At 38.9% G+C, this 18,363-nt stretch overlaps 1 protein-coding gene across 5 annotated transcripts; it reads left to right on the forward strand.

The window, feature by feature from the left end:
- Positions 1-622: 622 nt before the first annotated feature.
- LOC127445063 (LIM domain-binding protein 2-like) lies at positions 623-17,932 on the forward strand. 5 transcript variants are annotated; one of them, XM_051704806.1, is made up of 10 exons: positions 623-888; positions 1,983-2,085; positions 4,805-4,977; positions 7,669-7,791; positions 11,709-11,792; positions 11,885-12,008; positions 12,882-12,941; positions 14,776-14,900; positions 16,601-16,660; positions 17,194-17,340. In XM_051704806.1, the coding sequence occupies exons 1-9, from the start codon at positions 757-759 to the stop codon at positions 16,658-16,660; spliced, it is 984 nt and encodes a 327-aa protein (XP_051560766.1). In that variant the 5' UTR covers positions 623-756; the 3' UTR covers positions 17,194-17,340. The 5 variants fall into 5 exon arrangements, with proteins under 5 accessions (XP_051560766.1, XP_051560765.1, XP_051560767.1 ...); XM_051704805.1 differs by having other exon boundaries at positions 16,601-16,656; positions 17,194-17,338; XM_051704807.1 differs by having other exon boundaries at positions 14,779-14,900; positions 16,601-16,656; positions 17,194-17,338.
- The last annotated feature ends 431 nt before the right edge of the window (positions 17,933-18,363 follow it).

An 18,363-nucleotide genomic window follows, 5' to 3' on the forward strand; every position in this document is an offset into this window, starting at 1 on the left:
GAAAAATACAAGTCGAGAAACACTGACTCTAAACATGTGCACACACACTAGTAGAAGACAGTACTGCATTAAATACAGGAAGGGTATAGCCAGGAAATTACTTTTGGGTGGGTCTCAATAAAAATGGACGGGCCAAGTTTTTTTTTTTTTTTTTTTTTTTTTTTCTTAACAGCAGAGACGCAGTGCATTCACAAAGTTCTTTCAGAAATCAGAATTTATGCAGTTGTAAACTATTTTATGGATATATATTTTAAGTCAAAGAATAATCTCTAATATTCTGGGTGGGCCTGGGTCTCATTCCACCCCACACTTGGCTATGCCACTGAAATACAGTATGTGCAATGCAGTGTTCCGTTCAACTGCACATCACATCAGCAAACTGTTATCTTTCACCTACAGTAGCAAAGATTGCAGTATCTTCAGTGAGATGTCTGGCTTATCTGAGTTATCTAACATAATAAAACCAAACAGTGATTATATTACATCTAATTGTGCACTAATTGGCCAACTTGTCAGGCTGTACTGTAAGGAAAGACCCACCAATTTACAGAAGCCTCACTCGATCCCCCCTCCATCCCCACTCACCCCCCTCCCCAATCCGCTCCGCTCTCCTCTCAAAGAACAGCGCGCGTGTGATTTGACAGTCGCATCTCTCCGTGTGTCCGTGAGCGCGCGCCGCGTGTGTATGTTTACGATCGTCGTGCTCCACGTGCGGCGTGTGGATGCGCTCCTCGCGCGCTGTCGGTAACAGAAACCATGACCGGCGCACCGCGCGACCCCTTCTACTCTTCTCCGTTCGGTCCGTTTTACCGGAGACACGCGCCCTTCCCGGTACAGGCGGAGTACCGGATGCACGAGCTCAACAAACGGCTCCAGTCCCGGCCTGAGGTGAGTGATGACGAATAATAAACAAATAGCCCAGACAATAGATCAGATTACCCTATTAAAGATGATCCCTATTTATTATTATTATTTTGAAATTAATAATAATAATAATAATAAAATAAAATAAATACTCTTTAGCTACTACAATGAATTTAATAGCAAGAAATATTTTTTTTTTCGATTATATAATATAGATAAATAGATTCACCATACAATAAACACTTATAAATGAATGCATCCCATTTGCATCACCAAAGTGTGATTTCACATACTCAAGGATTTTGCATTGGATCATATCTGACTGAGTGCACAGCACTAAAGCTCTATTGCACTATTGATTATTTTGGGCTTTTCAAGAACACAAACATCAAGATAATGTGGTGTAATATTTATGTGCTGGTGTGATTTATTGCAGCTTCCATAAGAGAAGGGACAAACAGTGCAATGTGACCAATAGTGCATAAATAGAATATAATTCTTCTCCCTCAATGGGTACCATTATAAATCACAGCACAAGCTGTTAATATTTGCTTGATTCCTTTGATATGCAAGCAAAAATAATCCACTTTAAATGGTACTTTTAAAAGAATATTGCCTCTACTCCGAAAGAGCAATGTAAAAAAAAAGGGGGGGTAAATAAAATGTATCAGCAGAGGTGTGAAATGCAGCTGAGCACACCTGGAGTCAAGGCAATTTGACAGACAGTGCTATGAGAGAACTGTTGGAATGATGACCAATGTTTAATATCTCTCTTTTCACATATTTAGAACAGGTGAACACTGTATTTCCTGATGCACAAAGGTTTTAGAGCTGTCAAAATGCAGTTTATTGTAGATCATGGGCTGATATTGTCATGTGCAATACGATAAAGCAGTAGTTGGCGCAATCTGCGGTGTAAATTGCTGTCTTTAATGGGGTAAATCAAACTTGGATGTGTGTTTATAATAAACAGAGTGCTTTGAAATGATAATCACTGTGCCAAGTTTAATTATGGTCATTTCAGATCATTCAGGGGCCAAGTAGTTCTGTGCCTCTCCTCTGTTTCTCAGTGTTAAATGTTTCTGAGTGTGTGTGTGTGTAAATGTGTGCTCCCACAGGACTGTGATATTCTGGGGTGGGATGCATTCTGCACAGAGTTCTTTGAAGAGGATGCCACATTAACACTCTCATTCTGCCTGGAGGAGGGACCAAAGACATATAGTAAGTGTCTGTGTTTGTAAATATCATAATATAATTAAATTATGGTATACCCTTGATCATAGTAATGATTAATTAGGACTGTATCTGTGACCATATACTTTTTTTGGGGGGGGGTTTCTCCCCTTTTACTCCCAATTTGGAATGCCCAATTCCCAATGTGCTTTTAAGTCATCATGGTCATGTAGTGATTCGCCTCAATCCTGGTGGCAGAGGACGAATCCCAGCTGCCTCCGTGTCTGAGACCGTCAATCCGCGCATCTTATCACGTGGCTTGTTAAGCACGTAACCGCGGAGACATAGTGCGGCATCCACGCTCAACTCACCACGCGCCCCACCGAGAACAAGAACCACACATTATAGTGACTACAAGGAGGTTACCCCATGTGACTATACCCTCCCTAGCAACCGGGCCAATTTGGTTGCTTAGGAGACCTGGCTGGAGTCACTCAGCACGCCCTGGGATTCGAACTAGCGAACTCCAGGGGTGATAGCCAGCATCTTTACCACTGAGTTACCCAGGCCCCCTTGTGACCATATACTTTAATGCAGTGTTACTCAAGTGGCGACCCAACACAGTGCCAAAATTGTTAATCATAAAAAATAGGGATGCACAATACAACATTTGTTTGCCGATGCCGATAGTTTAGGTACCTTGTTTCAAATGGTCGATAATTAATTTAGCATAGTGTTTTTTCTAGTGTATAGTGTAATAGTGCTTTTTATGTCTCAGTTATAAACAAAATACTGAAACAAAAAGTACATTCACAAGTTCACTGGTTCATATGGTCCTGGAGCGCATTACGGTAAACGTATTTGGCGTAAACGTGAGACTGGGCTTGAGCTCTGAGATTCCCCCCCGGACTATATGACGAAAACAAGAAATAGAAAAACTTTTTGAAATAATTGGAATAGGTGTTATGAAATATAAAGGCGGAGATCAGGAGGTGGAGGGATGCTGGAAGAATCATCTCTGGTCCGATGGAGTCAGCCGCTTACATATCCTTGGGATATGATTGGCAGGCCTAGATGAAGAAGCTCCTCCCGAACTTATGTTTGGAACATCACTTATTAACTCACATGAACATTTTTAACTCACATTAATTCAATTCTGAATATACTCCTTTTAGGCTCACATTAAATTAGTAAAATTTCATAAATTTTGGAATGCTCTTAACTCACAGTAAAGGGATAGCTCACCCCAAAATGAATATGATCTCATAATTTACTCACCCTCAGGCAATCCCTGATGTGTATGACTTTCTTTCTTCTGCAGAACACATGAACATTTTCAGAAGAATTTCTCAGTTCTGTAGATCCATACAATGCAAGTGAATGATGGACAGATTTTAGAAGCTCCAAAAAGGATGTAAAGGCAGCATAAAAGTAATCCATATGACTCCAGTGGTTAAATCCATGTCTTCAGATGAGATATGATAGGTGTGGGTGAGAAACAGATCAAAATTTAAGTCCTTTTTTTACTATAAATCTCCACTTTCACTTTTAGTTCCACATTCTGTTTTGGCGATTCGCATTCTTCGTGTATATCGCCACTTACTGGTTGGGTCTTGTCAAAGGTGGAGATTTATAGTTAAAAAGGACTTAAGTATTGATTTGTTTCTCACCCACACCTATCATATCGCTTCAGAAGACATGGATTTAACCAAGGGCGTAGCGTGGAAATGGCTTTTGGGTGGGCCTCAATAAAAATGGATGGGCCCAAATTTGTATTTACCAACAGACAGAAAAGCGCTGCATTCAAACAGTTCATTTAACACTTTCAGAAATCAGAATTTATGAATTTTTTTAACTACTTTATAAATATATATTTGAAGTCAAAGAATAATCTCTGCTATACTGGGTGGGCCATTTGAGTGTGCCCCGGCCCACCCTTGGCTACGCCACTGGATTTAACCGCTGGAGTTGGATTACTTTTATGATGTCTTTATGTGCTTGTGAAACCAGGTATAGTTTTTCAAATCGGAAAATCCGTCTTTCTCTCTTCTTTTATCCCTCATTCATGCTTTCCCTGTTACAAACTTTATATTTTATTATTTCCAAATTCATAGTAAATAAGACATTAAGTGTTAGTGGAATCTTACAAACTCACTACAATATAATACAATAAGTTAATTTTAGATCACAGAATACAGACAGATTAGATTACAGGAACGACATATCTCGTCTCTCCATATTTCTCTCTTGTTCTCTTTCTTAGGCAGAGTGCGAATTTAGATTCGTTTTGGGCTTGTTTAGAGTTAGACAGGAACTAGTGCTGGATTTCACATACTCATTCATTTCTTATTTACTATGTATTTGGTAAGATTTGATTGACAGGTCTGAGGTGTTCAAATAAATATGGGCCTGCAGACTTCACACACCTCTACTGCAGTGATTGACAGCTCCAGAGCACTAACTGTTCTGTGCACACACACAGCCTGCTGGACTTAATGTCTGCGGCTCTATTCAGTAGCCTGTTTGTTTGGAACTCTTAGGGGACCACACACAGAGACACACACACAAAGACACAATTATGGTTGCTAGTTAAGGTGTTCGGCCAGAGCGCAACTTAACTTTGAGTCTCCTCCATTATATGGGCACAAACAAATAAACATTTGTGTTTGAAGTTCATACCATTCTCCTCTGCTTGGTAATCAGCGAGCACAACTGATATGGTCCTACTAAGAATTAATTGTCTCTCACTCTCATTCTTCGTTCCCAGCCATCGGACGCACCCTAATCCCTCGTTACTTCAGTTCTCTATTCGAAGGAGGAGTCTATGAGTTGTTTTTTGAGCTGAAACAGACAAAGGAGTTGTTCAACAACTCAACGATCACTGTCGACTCTCATCACTGTACTATGACGACACAACATGGCAAACCTACATTCACTAAGGTACTGTGCACATACACAGAAGTCTGGCTCTCTGTGTCTTTGCTTCCTCATTTTGAGCACTAGTGTATTCCTCATTGTGAATTCTGGGCTGGAACTGCACAAAACAAAAAAGGAAAATATAACCCCCTGTCTCTCCCTCTCCCTCCTGCTTTTTCTTTGCTTATTCCTCTTTCTCACCCTCCCTCCCTCTTACCTTGTCTGTCTCTCTTTCTCTCTGCTCCATCTCTTCTACCCTATGCTATTTTTCTATCCTATAGGTTTATGTTTCAGGATTATAGGATGGTCATAATTTTACAGTATTGTTAAACCTCTTACATATTCTCATTAAGCAAGAATATGACAATAGAGTTTGGCAAATGCTCTTGCTTCTATCTAATTTGTTTCATGTGACACTGGCACTTTGTTCCCAAACAAAGCCCTCTTGTTTGTAAGACCGCAGGAATCCAAGATTTCCAGCTACTGGACTGGGTGTCCTATGCAATATTCATATGAGACGCCACTATGGCATCCAAAATCTTCCACCTGTCAATTAGGAGAGAGAGTTTTGTCCAACTTTGCTCTTTAGTAAATGAACATTTCTGAATTCCGTATTGATTTGGAAGACTGTACGTTGTAGCCAAGTTAAACCGATACAGTTTCCAAGGGTGTGTTTGTGTGTGTGTGGGTGTGTGTGTACTGGAGGCATTGATCAGAGCATGTCTGCTGGGATTACATCCCTCCCGTTGCTATGCCAACCTCGCAGCTACCCTCAGTTCCCCCGGCAACTGAACGTTGGGGTTCAGAGTTCCACACAGAGAATCGTCAAAGTCTTTCTAGCAAGCCAGTCCACTGTTGGCCATCTTTGAAATGCTCTCGGGAGGCTATTTCCAGTCATGCCAGTGCAGCTCCAATCTACTTGAATGGGGAAAGACTGGAATCTCAAAAACGATCGGTCAAGATTAAGATCAAAGAACATGTTTCAAATCAGCGGTAAAATCTGACAATGCTGGAATCATAAATTGTGCTTCTTTACCTCATATTACGCTAAAAAAACTTGTATAGCTAATGCGCATGCGCGTTCTCGTTGACTGACAGGTGATATCTGTATCTAAAAGGTGATTGGCTCTTTCAACTGTAAGGCAGGGCTTCCGTTCTACATCCGTTGACCGTTGAGTGCTCCGAGCTTCTTGGTTGGGCATTCCAATTTCTCTCATTCATTTCAGTAGAAGTGGCCCGTCTCTGCTAAATAATCTCTGGAATCGTGCATTGTGTTGAAAATGCTGCTTTAATGAGAGAGCTGTATAATTTGATTTGATGTAAATGAATGGAAAACAAATAGTTAAAAGTAGTTCTCTGTAATGTTTTTTTTTAACTTGTGAAATTGCCATGATGATTTTAGAATTCAGAAGATAATCAGGAAAATTAGGAAGATTATCTCTCTCATTTCCCCTCATTGTCTAGAAGTTAACACAGTAAAAAGGTGCTGTAAGCGATTCAAACGTTCTGTCAAAATTATTTTCTGTGGTGATTAACACTATGCCACAAACACTGTCAATAGAGGTTAACTTGTATTAAACCTGAAACACTCCTTGTAAGCATATCTATGAATTAAAACAAAGTCTCTAAGCAGTCCTGGTTTTGGTGGCAATGCCTACTTTCAGTGCTGTTCTCACTTCTTTCTCAAAAACAGAGGGGCGTCCCTCCCAAGTTTTTACATCTTTTCATGCCCATTTCATTCTTTTTTTAGTCTATTGTGTACTGAATTAGGGAGGGTTTCCTGACACTAATACCTTGTAGAGAATTTGCATAGGTTTGTTGAGTTCAACATTCCTTAAGAAGGGTGCAAGATACTTGAATAAGTCAATCAGCAGCTGAGCATACATGGGCCATCCCTGAAAGAGAGGAAATAGACAATGAAGGCACAGGAGATAGTCATCAATTTGAGGAATGGCATCAATATGGAATATAAAAGATTGCCATTCCTGTCTCTCTAACAGCAAACAGACCTTCTGTTGTGGGGTGTGTGCAAGCATCCTGGCAATGAATATGCGGTGAGAGATGAGCTCCAGCCAAGCATACACGAATCCAGGAGCTTTAGTCGGCCGAAGGATGTGGAAGGTGTTGCTGAAAAAATGGCAATGTGCTTTAATATGTCTGTTCATAGACTGTGTCATTGATATTCTTGCAATGGTGGTCAAAGTCTAAAGCTGTGAGCTGAAGCTTTCACGTGACTGAGACGTTGAATTAGCCATACCCCCTCATTCCAAAACCCCGCCCTCCAAAAGATAATTTTGAGACCAAAACGGAGCAAAAGAGCAGCTTTGTTTATTCCACTAGCTGTCAAATTCAACAGTGGCACAATAGCGCCCTCAACTGACAAACATTATGAATTATAGCCTCAATGATCCACTTCAAATACAACACTATGAGAACGAGCTAAATGATTGACAGGTGAAAAGCGTCAGTGTCCACGGACACATTTTTGATTGCTGTTTACAAAGTCTACAGCTGTCACAGAGACGGTGAGATATCTCAGGACACTTATTTCATTAATATCTTTAAGGGAGTAGGAACAATGTTTTCACACTTTTCCATGTAAGTGTTGTAACTTACAGCACCTTTAATAAAATGACAGGTAACAAAGTAAAAGGGGAATAAGGGACAGCCACACAAACCGCACAAAGACCTGATTCTTTTCCTGTTTTTTCACAGGTGTGTACAGAGGGTCGTCTGATTCTTGTGTTCACTTTTGACGACCTCATGAGAATCAAAACATGGCACTTCACTATCACACACTACAATGAGCTCATTCCTCGCAGCATTTTGGCTGTTAATGTGAGTCACATTTCATTTAAATCAAATGAGGTTCACAGTCCTAAATATTCCTCATACAAGATCATATAATGATATTTAATGTTCATATAATTCTGTTTCTGAGTATGTCTGCTCATATAAGTTAGGAATGGCAAACTACCATAGTACTACAACAAAATGAGTATGTATACTAGTAATGTAAATACAAATACTTCAATTTAATCGATTCAGTAATACAAATTCTCAACACTGAGATTTGTTACTCCTTACCCTAAGAATAAAATCAACATTATTTCATATTTTATAGCATAATATGGATTACTGGGACTATTAAATAGATTATTAAGAACTATATCAGATGTTATAAGTAAAAAAGAGAAGAATTCATGACAAGGACATTTCTTGCCCCCACATTTTGAATTTTAGGGGCATTTTTGCCCTGAGCCCTCCTACATTTCTGACCCTGGCATGTATGAATACTGTATAAAATGCTGTTTTCTGCATGCATGGAATACCTGACAAAATGTTCAGCAAACACTGGTGGCCAAAAGTTTGGAATAATATACAGATTTTGCTCTTATGGAAAGAAATTGGTACTTTTATTCACCAAAGTGGCATTCAACTGATCACAATGTATAGTCAGGACATTAATAACGTGAAAAATTACTATTACAATTTAAAAAAAAATTTTTTCAGAACTTCTTAAACTACTTCAAAGAGTTCTCATTAAAAAATCCTCCACGTGCAGCGATGACAGCTTTGCAGATCCTTGTTACTCTAGCTGTCAGTTTGTCCAGATACTCAGGTGACATTTCACCCCACACTTCCTGTAGCACTTGCCATAGATGTGGCTGTCTTGTCGGGCACTCCTCACGCACCTTACAGTCTAGCTGATCCCACAAAAGCTCAATGGGGTTAAGATCCAGAACACTCTTTTCCAATTATCTGTTGTCCAATGTCTGTGTTTCTTTGCCCACTCGAACCTTTTCTTTTTGTTTATCTGTTTCAGAAGTTCCTTTTTCTTTGCAATTCTTCCCATAAGGCCTGCACCCCTGAGTCTTCTCTTTACTGTTGTACATGAAACTGGTGTTGAGCGGGTAGAATTCAATGAAGCTGTCAGCTGAGCACATGTGAGGCGTCTACTTCTCAAACTAGAGACTCTGATGTACTTATCCTCTTGTTTAGTTGTACATCTGGCCTTCCACATCTCTTTCTGTCCTTGTTAGAGCCAGTTGTCCTTTGTCTTTGAAGACTGTAGTGTACACCTTTGTATGAAATCTGCAGTTTTTTGGCAATTTCAAGCATTGTATAGCCTTCATTCCTCAAAACAATGATTGACTGATGAGTTTCTAGAGAAAGCGGTTTCTTTTTTGACATTTTTGACCTAATATTGACCTTAAGACATGCCAGTCTATTGCATACTGTGGCAACTCAAAAACAAACACAAAGACAATGTTAAGCTTCATTTAATGAACCAAATAGTTTTCAGCTGTGTTTGATATAATGGCAAGTGATTTTCTAGTACCAAATGATCAATTTAGCATGATTACTCAAGGATAAGGTGTTGGAGTGATGGCTGCTGTCTAGATTTGATAAAAAATGAATTTTTCAAATAGTGACGGTGCTGTTTTTTACATCAGTAATATCCTGACTATACTTTGTGATCAGTTGAATGCCACTTTGGTGAATTAAAGTACCAATTTCCTTCAGAAACAGCAAAATCTGTACATTATTCCAATCTTTTGGCCGCCAGTGTATAACAAAGCACACTGCGTGGAATACTGTATCCCGCTATAAATACAGACTTGACCTTTCATTTCCAGTGTGACGAATGAACCAGAAGTAATATCCGCTTCTTGACTCATTATTTGATTGGACTTCGATGAGTTAAGACTTTTTTTTTTTTTTTGCTAAATTGGATTAAAAATGGATGGTAACTGTTTTCCCCCCCAAGATGATAACTGACCACCCCACATGAAATTAAACATGCACAATACAAGGAAATATTTATTGTTGCACAATAAATACTGTTTCATATACTGTTATTAAATAATAGTAGGCAGTATTCAGTGTTTACTGCGCAGTATTCCGTTCCTAACATTGCCCGTATTTGTGACTTATATGCTAATATATTGAATCATATTTGATAAGATGGCCAAAAGTTAGGACGTTAGGACAAAATTGGATTAGAAAAATTCAATTTACTATTTATTCCCAAGAACTGGACACCTCTTTATAATATAAACACAATGTGAGATCATGAAGCATGAAAAAAAAATTTTTTTTTTAAATGTTTATTGTTGCATACTGCTTACTGTTTCACATGCTATTTGAGCTATGTCAGTATATACTTTGTAGTATGTAGTATGCAGTTTGTTAGTATTCCAATAATAGCATTTCTGAATTAAAGCTGAAGTATGTAACTTTTTCTGTGTTAAAAATACTTTCTCCTATCCCAGCTTAATATGCAGAGACAACTACATATGTAAACCATTCAAAAACTGTAAGCATGTTGTTTCTGTGGCACTTTAAAAATTGCTGTTTGTTTTAAGCGACCCTCTTAGACCCAGTATCTCTTTTGGGGCTTTTCCACTGCACGGTACGGCTCGACTCGACTTGACTCTGCTCGCTTTTTGGGGGTTTTCCACTGTGGATAGTACCTGGTCCTTTTTTTAGTACCACCTCGGTCGAGGTTCCAAGCGAGCCGAGCCGATACTAAATGTGACGTCAAAACCCTGCAGATCACTGATTGGTCAGAGAGAATCGTCACTACCAGTGTAATTGCTATAAGCTAGATGGCAGGTTAGCTTACCCTCGTGCGTCGTCTTTGAGCTAACACAGTGATGTCCTCGTCTGCACTTTGGTTTATGATTTCCCCAACTCTCCTGGTTTTTTTTAACGGTATTTTGTCTTGCTGCTGTCAGCCTCTTTTGAAACAAAGTTTGTCGTCTTGCTGTGAAAAACAGCCACATGCTGAGAATCAAAAACACCATTCCTTCGATATCCTCCATTGCTCCTTTGTTGTGTGTTTGTGTCGCGTTTAAGATGACGTCACGGCAGTAGAGGCGGTGCAACTATGACGATCAGCCTATCATCCCACCCATGTTGAAGCTGCACTAAACTGCAGTGGAAAAGCAAGCTCAGAAAAGTAAAGCGAGTTGAGTCGAGTCGAACCGTAATGTGCTGTGCTGTGGAAAAGTGCCATTTGTTTAACCAACGGCAGACGGAGGGCGTATTCAGAAAGCTGTTTTGAAAACATTGTTTATTTTTGCGATTCCGTTTGGTGGCGCTAGTGGCGCAGTTCAACTCAAATGAATAAAATACTGCTCATATAAAAACAGTTCACACAAGTCAAATACATTCTCTGTCAAATAAGCAAGTCAATTAATGTGAGTCAGTAATTGTTCATGTGACTTAAATAAGGCACAGTTCTTATTATGTAGACACTGTGTGTGTTTAAAATGATGCTCTTCACATCAGTCAAATCCTGCTTATTTCAGAGCTCTTTTGTAAAGTGACATTTTCAGCTATTGTCGCCTACGCTGTAGATGGACATTTTGCAATAAACATGTTCACAGTACAATGCTTTGTTTGGCTACTTATAACAGTCACACCCTTTCATTAAGAATAATCAAAAACAGTTCTATTTTAGAGTAGAACCAGATTTTCTGGTTGTGTGGTACATGCATTTGTCTGCATGTTAGAACACACAAGGTATTTCCACAGATGCATTCATAGGTAACCGGTTGTGTTCCAACAAAATGCATTTCAGCCTTTTTTAGCAATCAAGGTGAAAGCATCCAAACCTTTTAGCTAAGCTGTCATCGTGTTGCTATGGAAACATATCCTGTATTGAATTAGAGCTCTATCTGGATGGAGCACAAAATAAGAGAGAGAATAAATGGACTTGTGTGTGCGTCTGTGTTTGTGTCTGTTAGGCACAAGACCCTGGAGTTGTGGAGCAACTGTCCAAAAACATCAGTCGAGTGGGACTTACCAACCTCACACTGAACTACCTCAGAGTACGTCACAATCGCTCGTACTGTAAACACACTCACTCACATACAAATGGCCATTTTAAACAGGATGAAAATACTCTTTTGTTTGTGTGTAGTTGTGTGTGATTCTAGAGCCGATGCAGGAGCTCATGTCAAGGCATAAGACACATGGACTGAGTCCCAGAGACTGCCTGAAGACCTGCCTCTTTCACCAGTGGCAGAGAATGACAACACCACCAGGTCTTACACACACACACACACACACACACACACACACACACAATATGTTGGTGCAGCTATCCTTATGAGGACTCTCCATAGACATAATGATTTTTATACTGTATGAACTATAGATTCTATCACCTAACCCTAACCCTACCCTAGCTATATACATAGCTGCCATAATATTTTAGACTAACTCAAACACTAACCCCACCCATAAAGCATTTGCTTTTTTGCATCTGTAGAATTTAAATAAAATAAATGTATGTGAACATTTATGAATGTTTTTTCCAAATTAGGACATCCCCAAACCCCCAGTGGGTCATTCCTCTACATTCTTCATTAGATCTCTTCTTTCACATCTCTCAGTTTTCTTACTCTCTTAAACACAGTCTGTCTTGAAGAATTAATAGAATTAAAACAGCCTTTTTATCTACTCCCCCAGCCTTTAATTTGTTTCTGTTGTATTTCTCTTTTAGAGCTACACAATGCCATTCAATTACAGTAGTTTGTCTTGTTTTCATACATTGTAAACATATTTCATATTCCTTATTAACATTTCAAAGTACTGAGCACAAGCTCTTAAGGGTGTTGTGATTGCAGTAAATAATGAAGGCTTTGACCTTGCATTGTTATTTATGTGTTATTTTACCGCTCTTTTAAAAAACAGCTACCTCCTGCTGTTCTGTGACAATAATTCATTTACTTTCACTGAACAATAAGCTCATTGTTCTCTCTCTTTTTCTCTGTTCCTCTCTGTTTCACGTTCTCTTTACTGTTTTGCATCCTTGTTATTATTTACCGAAATAGAGTTAATGTTCTCTAGTATATGATTATGTTTGTTTCTGAATCAAAGAAGGTTGTGCTTTCTGACTATTGTTAATTGTTTAGTTTCAGTGGGTCCCTCACCTAACTTCAAGACAGAAATATTTCCCTCTAATTCCAAAAAAGGTATGTATGACTATCAGCGCACTTTCATATTAAAAGAGTACTGAATATTCTAAAAAAGGATAAAGATAATGACAGGGTTCTTACAAGGTGATTGAAGTGCTTGAATTAGGTTTTTAGAAATGTGAGTACTGGAATACCTGGAAAAGTTTTCAGGTGCTTGAAATGAAATTGGAATATGTGTATGTACGTGGAACAAAAACAAATATAAAAATAAAAATCCAGAAATTACCCAGTGGGTGGATAATTTGTGATTATTTTCAATTAACCATTTGAACCAATTTACAAACTGGACTCGGTTGGACAGTGCACATTGAATCGGTCATTCCAGCCTGGTCTCATGAAATTTACGTGAGCATTGCAGCGATTTTGCAAAACTGAAATTACGTGCTTCATTACACGTTTGGCTGCAGTTTTCAAGTGAAATGTCCAGCAGGGGGCGCCAAAACCGAGCGAAATGAGGTTGTAATCCAACAAGGTTTTTCAGGTGAATTTCTGATGGAGGTTTTTTAATAAGGCGTACCTCCTTAACCTAAAACTTTACCATAAACCTAACCAATATTGTCCATAAAAGATAAATGAGAGTTTAACAAAACATCCTTACCCTTAACCAACACCTAACCCTAAATGATAGTGTTTTAAAATGCAAATTCGAAATAAGAAAAAAATAGAAAAACACACATTAACTGAAGCAACCCCATCATTTTGTATCAATTCTATGCCACTTTCACTTTCATGCGTCTTTGGCTGGACTCTAACCGCGACCGGCCGAGCTCAAAGTCCAACGCTCTATCAGGTGAGCTACCAAGCAAGCTAAAGACATTGGAATAAGTGTGTATATGTAGGTGGGTCTGTAATACAAGTGGTAAAATGTTTTGTTTTGATATCATAACATAGCGTTGGGTGAGTAATAGAGTGAATGTGTTTTTATTTATTTTTTATATAAGATCAAAATCAGCAACTGTACTCGTGATTTGTGTGGCAATGATTAACCACAGTTGTTGTAGCGCCTCTAGTGTTCATTTCACCAGGAAACTGCAGCGAAACGTAGAAAGTGGCACATACAAGTCAGTTTGCTAAAATGTGTATAGAGTAACGTTCATTCTATGAAAAACTTTAGAAAACAATATGTTTTATAGGGGCCTTTAGCCCCTACAACAGGGGGGCTTTTAACCCTAAATACTATCCTTTCGCTTATTCGAGTTATTAAAAAATGACAGATAAGTATTTTAAATTTGATAATTTCAGGGGTTTTCATTTGCTACATAAATTTGCAACATTTTTAAAATTATTAAATATTTGATCAAGTTACCTCAAAATCAACCTTTAGATATTGCATGCGATGATTTCATAGATCAGGAAAATGTTGCAGTGTAAACGGGTGTTTAGGAAAGTGTTGTGGTACTTTTTCTTGCTATTTAGTGTTTTAGGAGAAAATAAACTCAAACTTTTACCCCGAAGAGCCTTACAGGGGTGGATCATCCAATGAGTTTTATGGGCGTGTGCCCAGGGCGCCAGGCCACTAGGGGGCACACGTGAGCAAAAAATCAAAGCTGATGTAAACACGGAGATGGTGAGCAACAGCAAAATGTGTCCGTTAAGCGCATGGGCATAACGTACCCCACCCCCTGTTCCAATGACTGGCTGGGCCCGGTAAAACTGTAAGCCTAGGGGCCTGGAGTACCTTAATCTGACCCTGGGCCTTAATCTAGCCCTGTTGTACCCTACTTGAAAGTCTATATTTTAATTCTTTGATGCCCGTATGAACCCAAGAATATTAGGAATGCAGTGCTGATTCAGTTTGCATTATGCCGCTTTTACTTGTTTTGATTGACAGCAGAACCAGCCAAACCAGCAACAAAGAGACGGAGGAAGAGGAACTCAGCTGGTAGTGCATCCAACAGCAGCACAGGAAACAGCAAAAAGCGCAGCTTGGCCAATAACTTCAGCCTACCCTCACAGGTATGTCCACATACACGGCTGTGTCTAGAAGGTAACATCCCGGCAGCCTAAGTCTTGCAAGAGTCTCATTCCTGTTACTAAAGTTAAGTTTAGGGTTAGATTAAAGGGCAGGGTTAAGGTTAGGGTTATGTTTGGGGTAGTGGTAGGTGTAGGGCTTCTGTGGGACTCCAAATAAACAACGCATGCGGCTCTCGTGAGACTTTCAGCAACTGGGCGTTACCTTCAAGACATGACCCACACAAACACACACTCAGAGAAGCAGTGGTTCACATTGAAAACAGAATATAGGGGAGATATACTTAACACTTTGATGCATCTTTCAAAGCCATTTTCAGCCATTCAGGGTGTGATATGTAACTCTCTCAAAATACATCATTTTTATTTCTTTAGAAAGTATTTTTTTCTTTCTTTGTGATTTAATAAATCATGCATTAAAGGGTTAAAATATGGAGAATGTCTGAATGTGTGTACATACACTGGTGGCCAAAAGATTGGAATAATGTACAGATTTTGCTGTTTCGGAAGGAAATTGGTACTTTAATTCACCAAAGTGGCATTCAATTGATCACAGTGTATAGTCAGGATATTACTGATGTAAAAAACAACACCATCACTCTTTGAAAAAGTCATTTTTGATCAAATCTAGACAGCAGCCATCACTCCAACACCTTATCCTTGAGCAATCATGCTAAATTGATCATTTGGTACTAGAAAATCACTTGCCATTATATCAAACACAGCTGAAAGATATTTGGTTTATTACAACAGTGAAGAGAAGACTCAGGGGTGCAGGTCTTTTGGGAAGAATTGCAAAGAAAAAGCCACTTTTGAAACTGAAAAACAAAAAGAAAAGGTTAGAGTGGGCAAAGAAACACAGACATTGGACAACAGATAATTGGAAAAGAGTGTTATGGATCTTAACCCCATTGAGCTTTTGTGGGATCAGCTAGACTGTAAGGTGTGTGAGAAGTGCCCGACAAGACAGTCACATCTATGGCAAGTGCTACAGGAAGTGTGGGGTGAAATGTCACCTGAGTATCTGGACAAACTGACAGCTAGAGTAACAAGGATCTGCAAAGCTGTCATCGCTGCACGCGGAGGATTTTTTAATGAGAACTCTTTGAAGTAGTTTAAGAAGTTCTGAAATTTTTTTTCAAATTGTAATAGTAATTTTTCATGTTATTAATGTCCTGTCTATACATTGTGATCAGTTGAATGCCACTGTGGTGCACAAAAGTACCAATTTATTTCCAGAAGAGCAAAATCTGTACATTATTCCAAACTTTTAGCCACCAGTGTATATATGCACTGTATTTGTGTCTGTGTGTATTTGTGAGTGAGTGAAGAAACAATAGAAAGTAAAAAGAGGGAAAGACAGAGAGAGAGAGAGAGAGAGAGAGAGAGAGAGAGCAGCTTATAAATTGAGCCATTTTAAGTAATCCTTTTTCCAGGTAATAATATTTATATGCACTGTAGGCTGTTTGATTCATTCAAAATAATGTTAGTACAAATCAGTACCTGAATTATGTTGTTTTTATTGTTTTTAATTAGTAACACTTTCCAATGTGATTATAATTGGTAATGCTAGAGTATTTTTTTAAGATATACTGTAGTTATTTGTCTATTCTGATTAATTTGTTGATACTAATTAGCTGTAATTGATTTGATAATAATTAGTATTGTCCGTCTCTGGTCCCCAGCCTAAACATGTCTCCGGGGAAACGAGGGGTGGCGGGTGGCTGGAGGCGGAGCTTAGGTAGGTGAGTGACACATTCAGACAGTTATCACGCAGCATGTGCTGTCTTAACGAGCTTCTTAGCAATGCAGATTTGGTTAATTAGCACATGTGTTGTTATTGAGGTATTCTTTATCTGAAAAAATCTAATTAAAGATCAAAGAGATAGTGTCAAAGGTTGTGTGCATGTGCGTGTTTGCGTATGAGTGCGCATTTTAACAAAGCTTGTGTATACACTGCACTCTATTAAATGCAAAAAAATAATCATTGGCCTACACATCATTTTATCTTAATATTTGTATTAATTTTATATTAATTTTAAATTATATTTGTAATATTGCACATTCTCTAGAGGGCAGCTTCTCCTCTGAGCATGCATTTGCCCTATTACAAGTTTTGCAAGGTTTTCCAGAATAACATCAATAAATGATTCTGCTTTGTCTTCTTTGTCTCTCTCTCTCTCTCGCTCTCTATACTCCCCCGCCATTCCCTCTTTCCCTCTCTCACTCGACCCCCTGCGTCTCTGTTTACGTAAACTTTTTCTCTCTCTTGCTGTAGGATGTGATGATGGTAGGGGAGCCCTCTCTAATGGGAGGGGAGTTGGGTGACGTTGACGAGCGTTTGATTACACGCCTGGAGAATGAACAAAATGACCCTGTCAACGGTCTCCGTGACTACACTAACTCACCGACACTTGGAAACGGCAGCTCCTGGAATGGAGAGCACCCTAGCAACCAGGACAGTAAGCCTGATACCATGGCAACGCAGCAGTTGGAGTAATGTTATCTGACAATGGGTAGCTATGGCAACGGTGCTGTCAAGAGATGGGGGTATTTTCAACTATAGAGGAGAAATTGCAGGAGAGAAGGTGTATGTGTGTGTGCATGCTTGCGTTTATGTTGGTGCGTGATGTGGTATTCCATACTTGAGACGTACAGCTTTAACCATTTAGTGTAAGTATAAAAATAAAATAAAAAAAACAGCTAATTGCTCTGGTAATCAGCTGGGTAAAACCCAGTGAAAGCCTTGTAAATATACAGATATATCAATTCATTTCATATCAGAATTTTTCAGCCCTTTTTTAAGGCTCAGTGGATGTCTCAGCTTTGTTCTGTACGTACTGTTTGGTTTTGCTACAGCAACTTGATGGAAAAAGTCCCAATGTGAACGCTATAGCGTTTTTGAGCCTAAAGTTTAATTCAAATCATAAACCACCTGCAGATTTGTGCTGTTCTGTATTTTATGTATGATTTTCAATAATTTGCGTTAATAAAATGTGTTTGGTTATGATATCAGACTAATGTCTTGTCATTCAATCAATGCATATGTCATAATCTGAAACAAATGTACTGATAATAGACCTTATTAACGCTAGAGCCTTCTTTGATTTTTAATGGGAATGACAACGAGGCTTTGAGGGATAGAAATCTCTTCAGTGGCACGGCATAAAGCTGTAAAAACCTCCTAGATCACATCTTATTTTCCACAACTCATGTTGTCTGGAGTTCATTGTATACTGAATGTTCTTGGACAGATATTATATCAGTGTTTCATCCTTGGAATGATCCAAAAGCACTTTAAACTGCAGTACAGCCCATTGAAGAGACTGTAAGTCTATCCCTGACAGCCTCATTGTCATTCCCATTAAAAATCAAAGATGGCGCTAGCGCGAATTAGGTCTATACATAATCGTACGATATATGATTCTATGTCTCCATAGTGGTCAAA

The sequence above is a fragment of the Myxocyprinus asiaticus genome, chromosome 8 (assembly GCF_019703515.2).
Source record: "Myxocyprinus asiaticus isolate MX2 ecotype Aquarium Trade chromosome 8, UBuf_Myxa_2, whole genome shotgun sequence".
NCBI lineage: Eukaryota > Metazoa > Chordata > Actinopteri > Cypriniformes > Catostomidae > Myxocyprinus > Myxocyprinus asiaticus.

Bases quoted from the DNA above. Each gene is read 5' to 3' on its own strand.
- LOC127445063 (XM_051704803.1), top strand. From the start codon at position 757: ATGACCGGCGCACCGCGCGACCCCTTCTACTCTTCTCCGTTCGGTCCG. The intron at 11,793-11,884 runs GTACGTCACAAT...GTTTGTGTGTAG, and splicing joins TCACACTGAACTACCTCAGA to TTGTGTGTGATTCTAGAGCC. The intron at 12,942-14,775 runs GTATGTATGACT...TTTGATTGACAG, and splicing joins TCCCTCTAATTCCAAAAAAG to CAGAACCAGCCAAACCAGCA.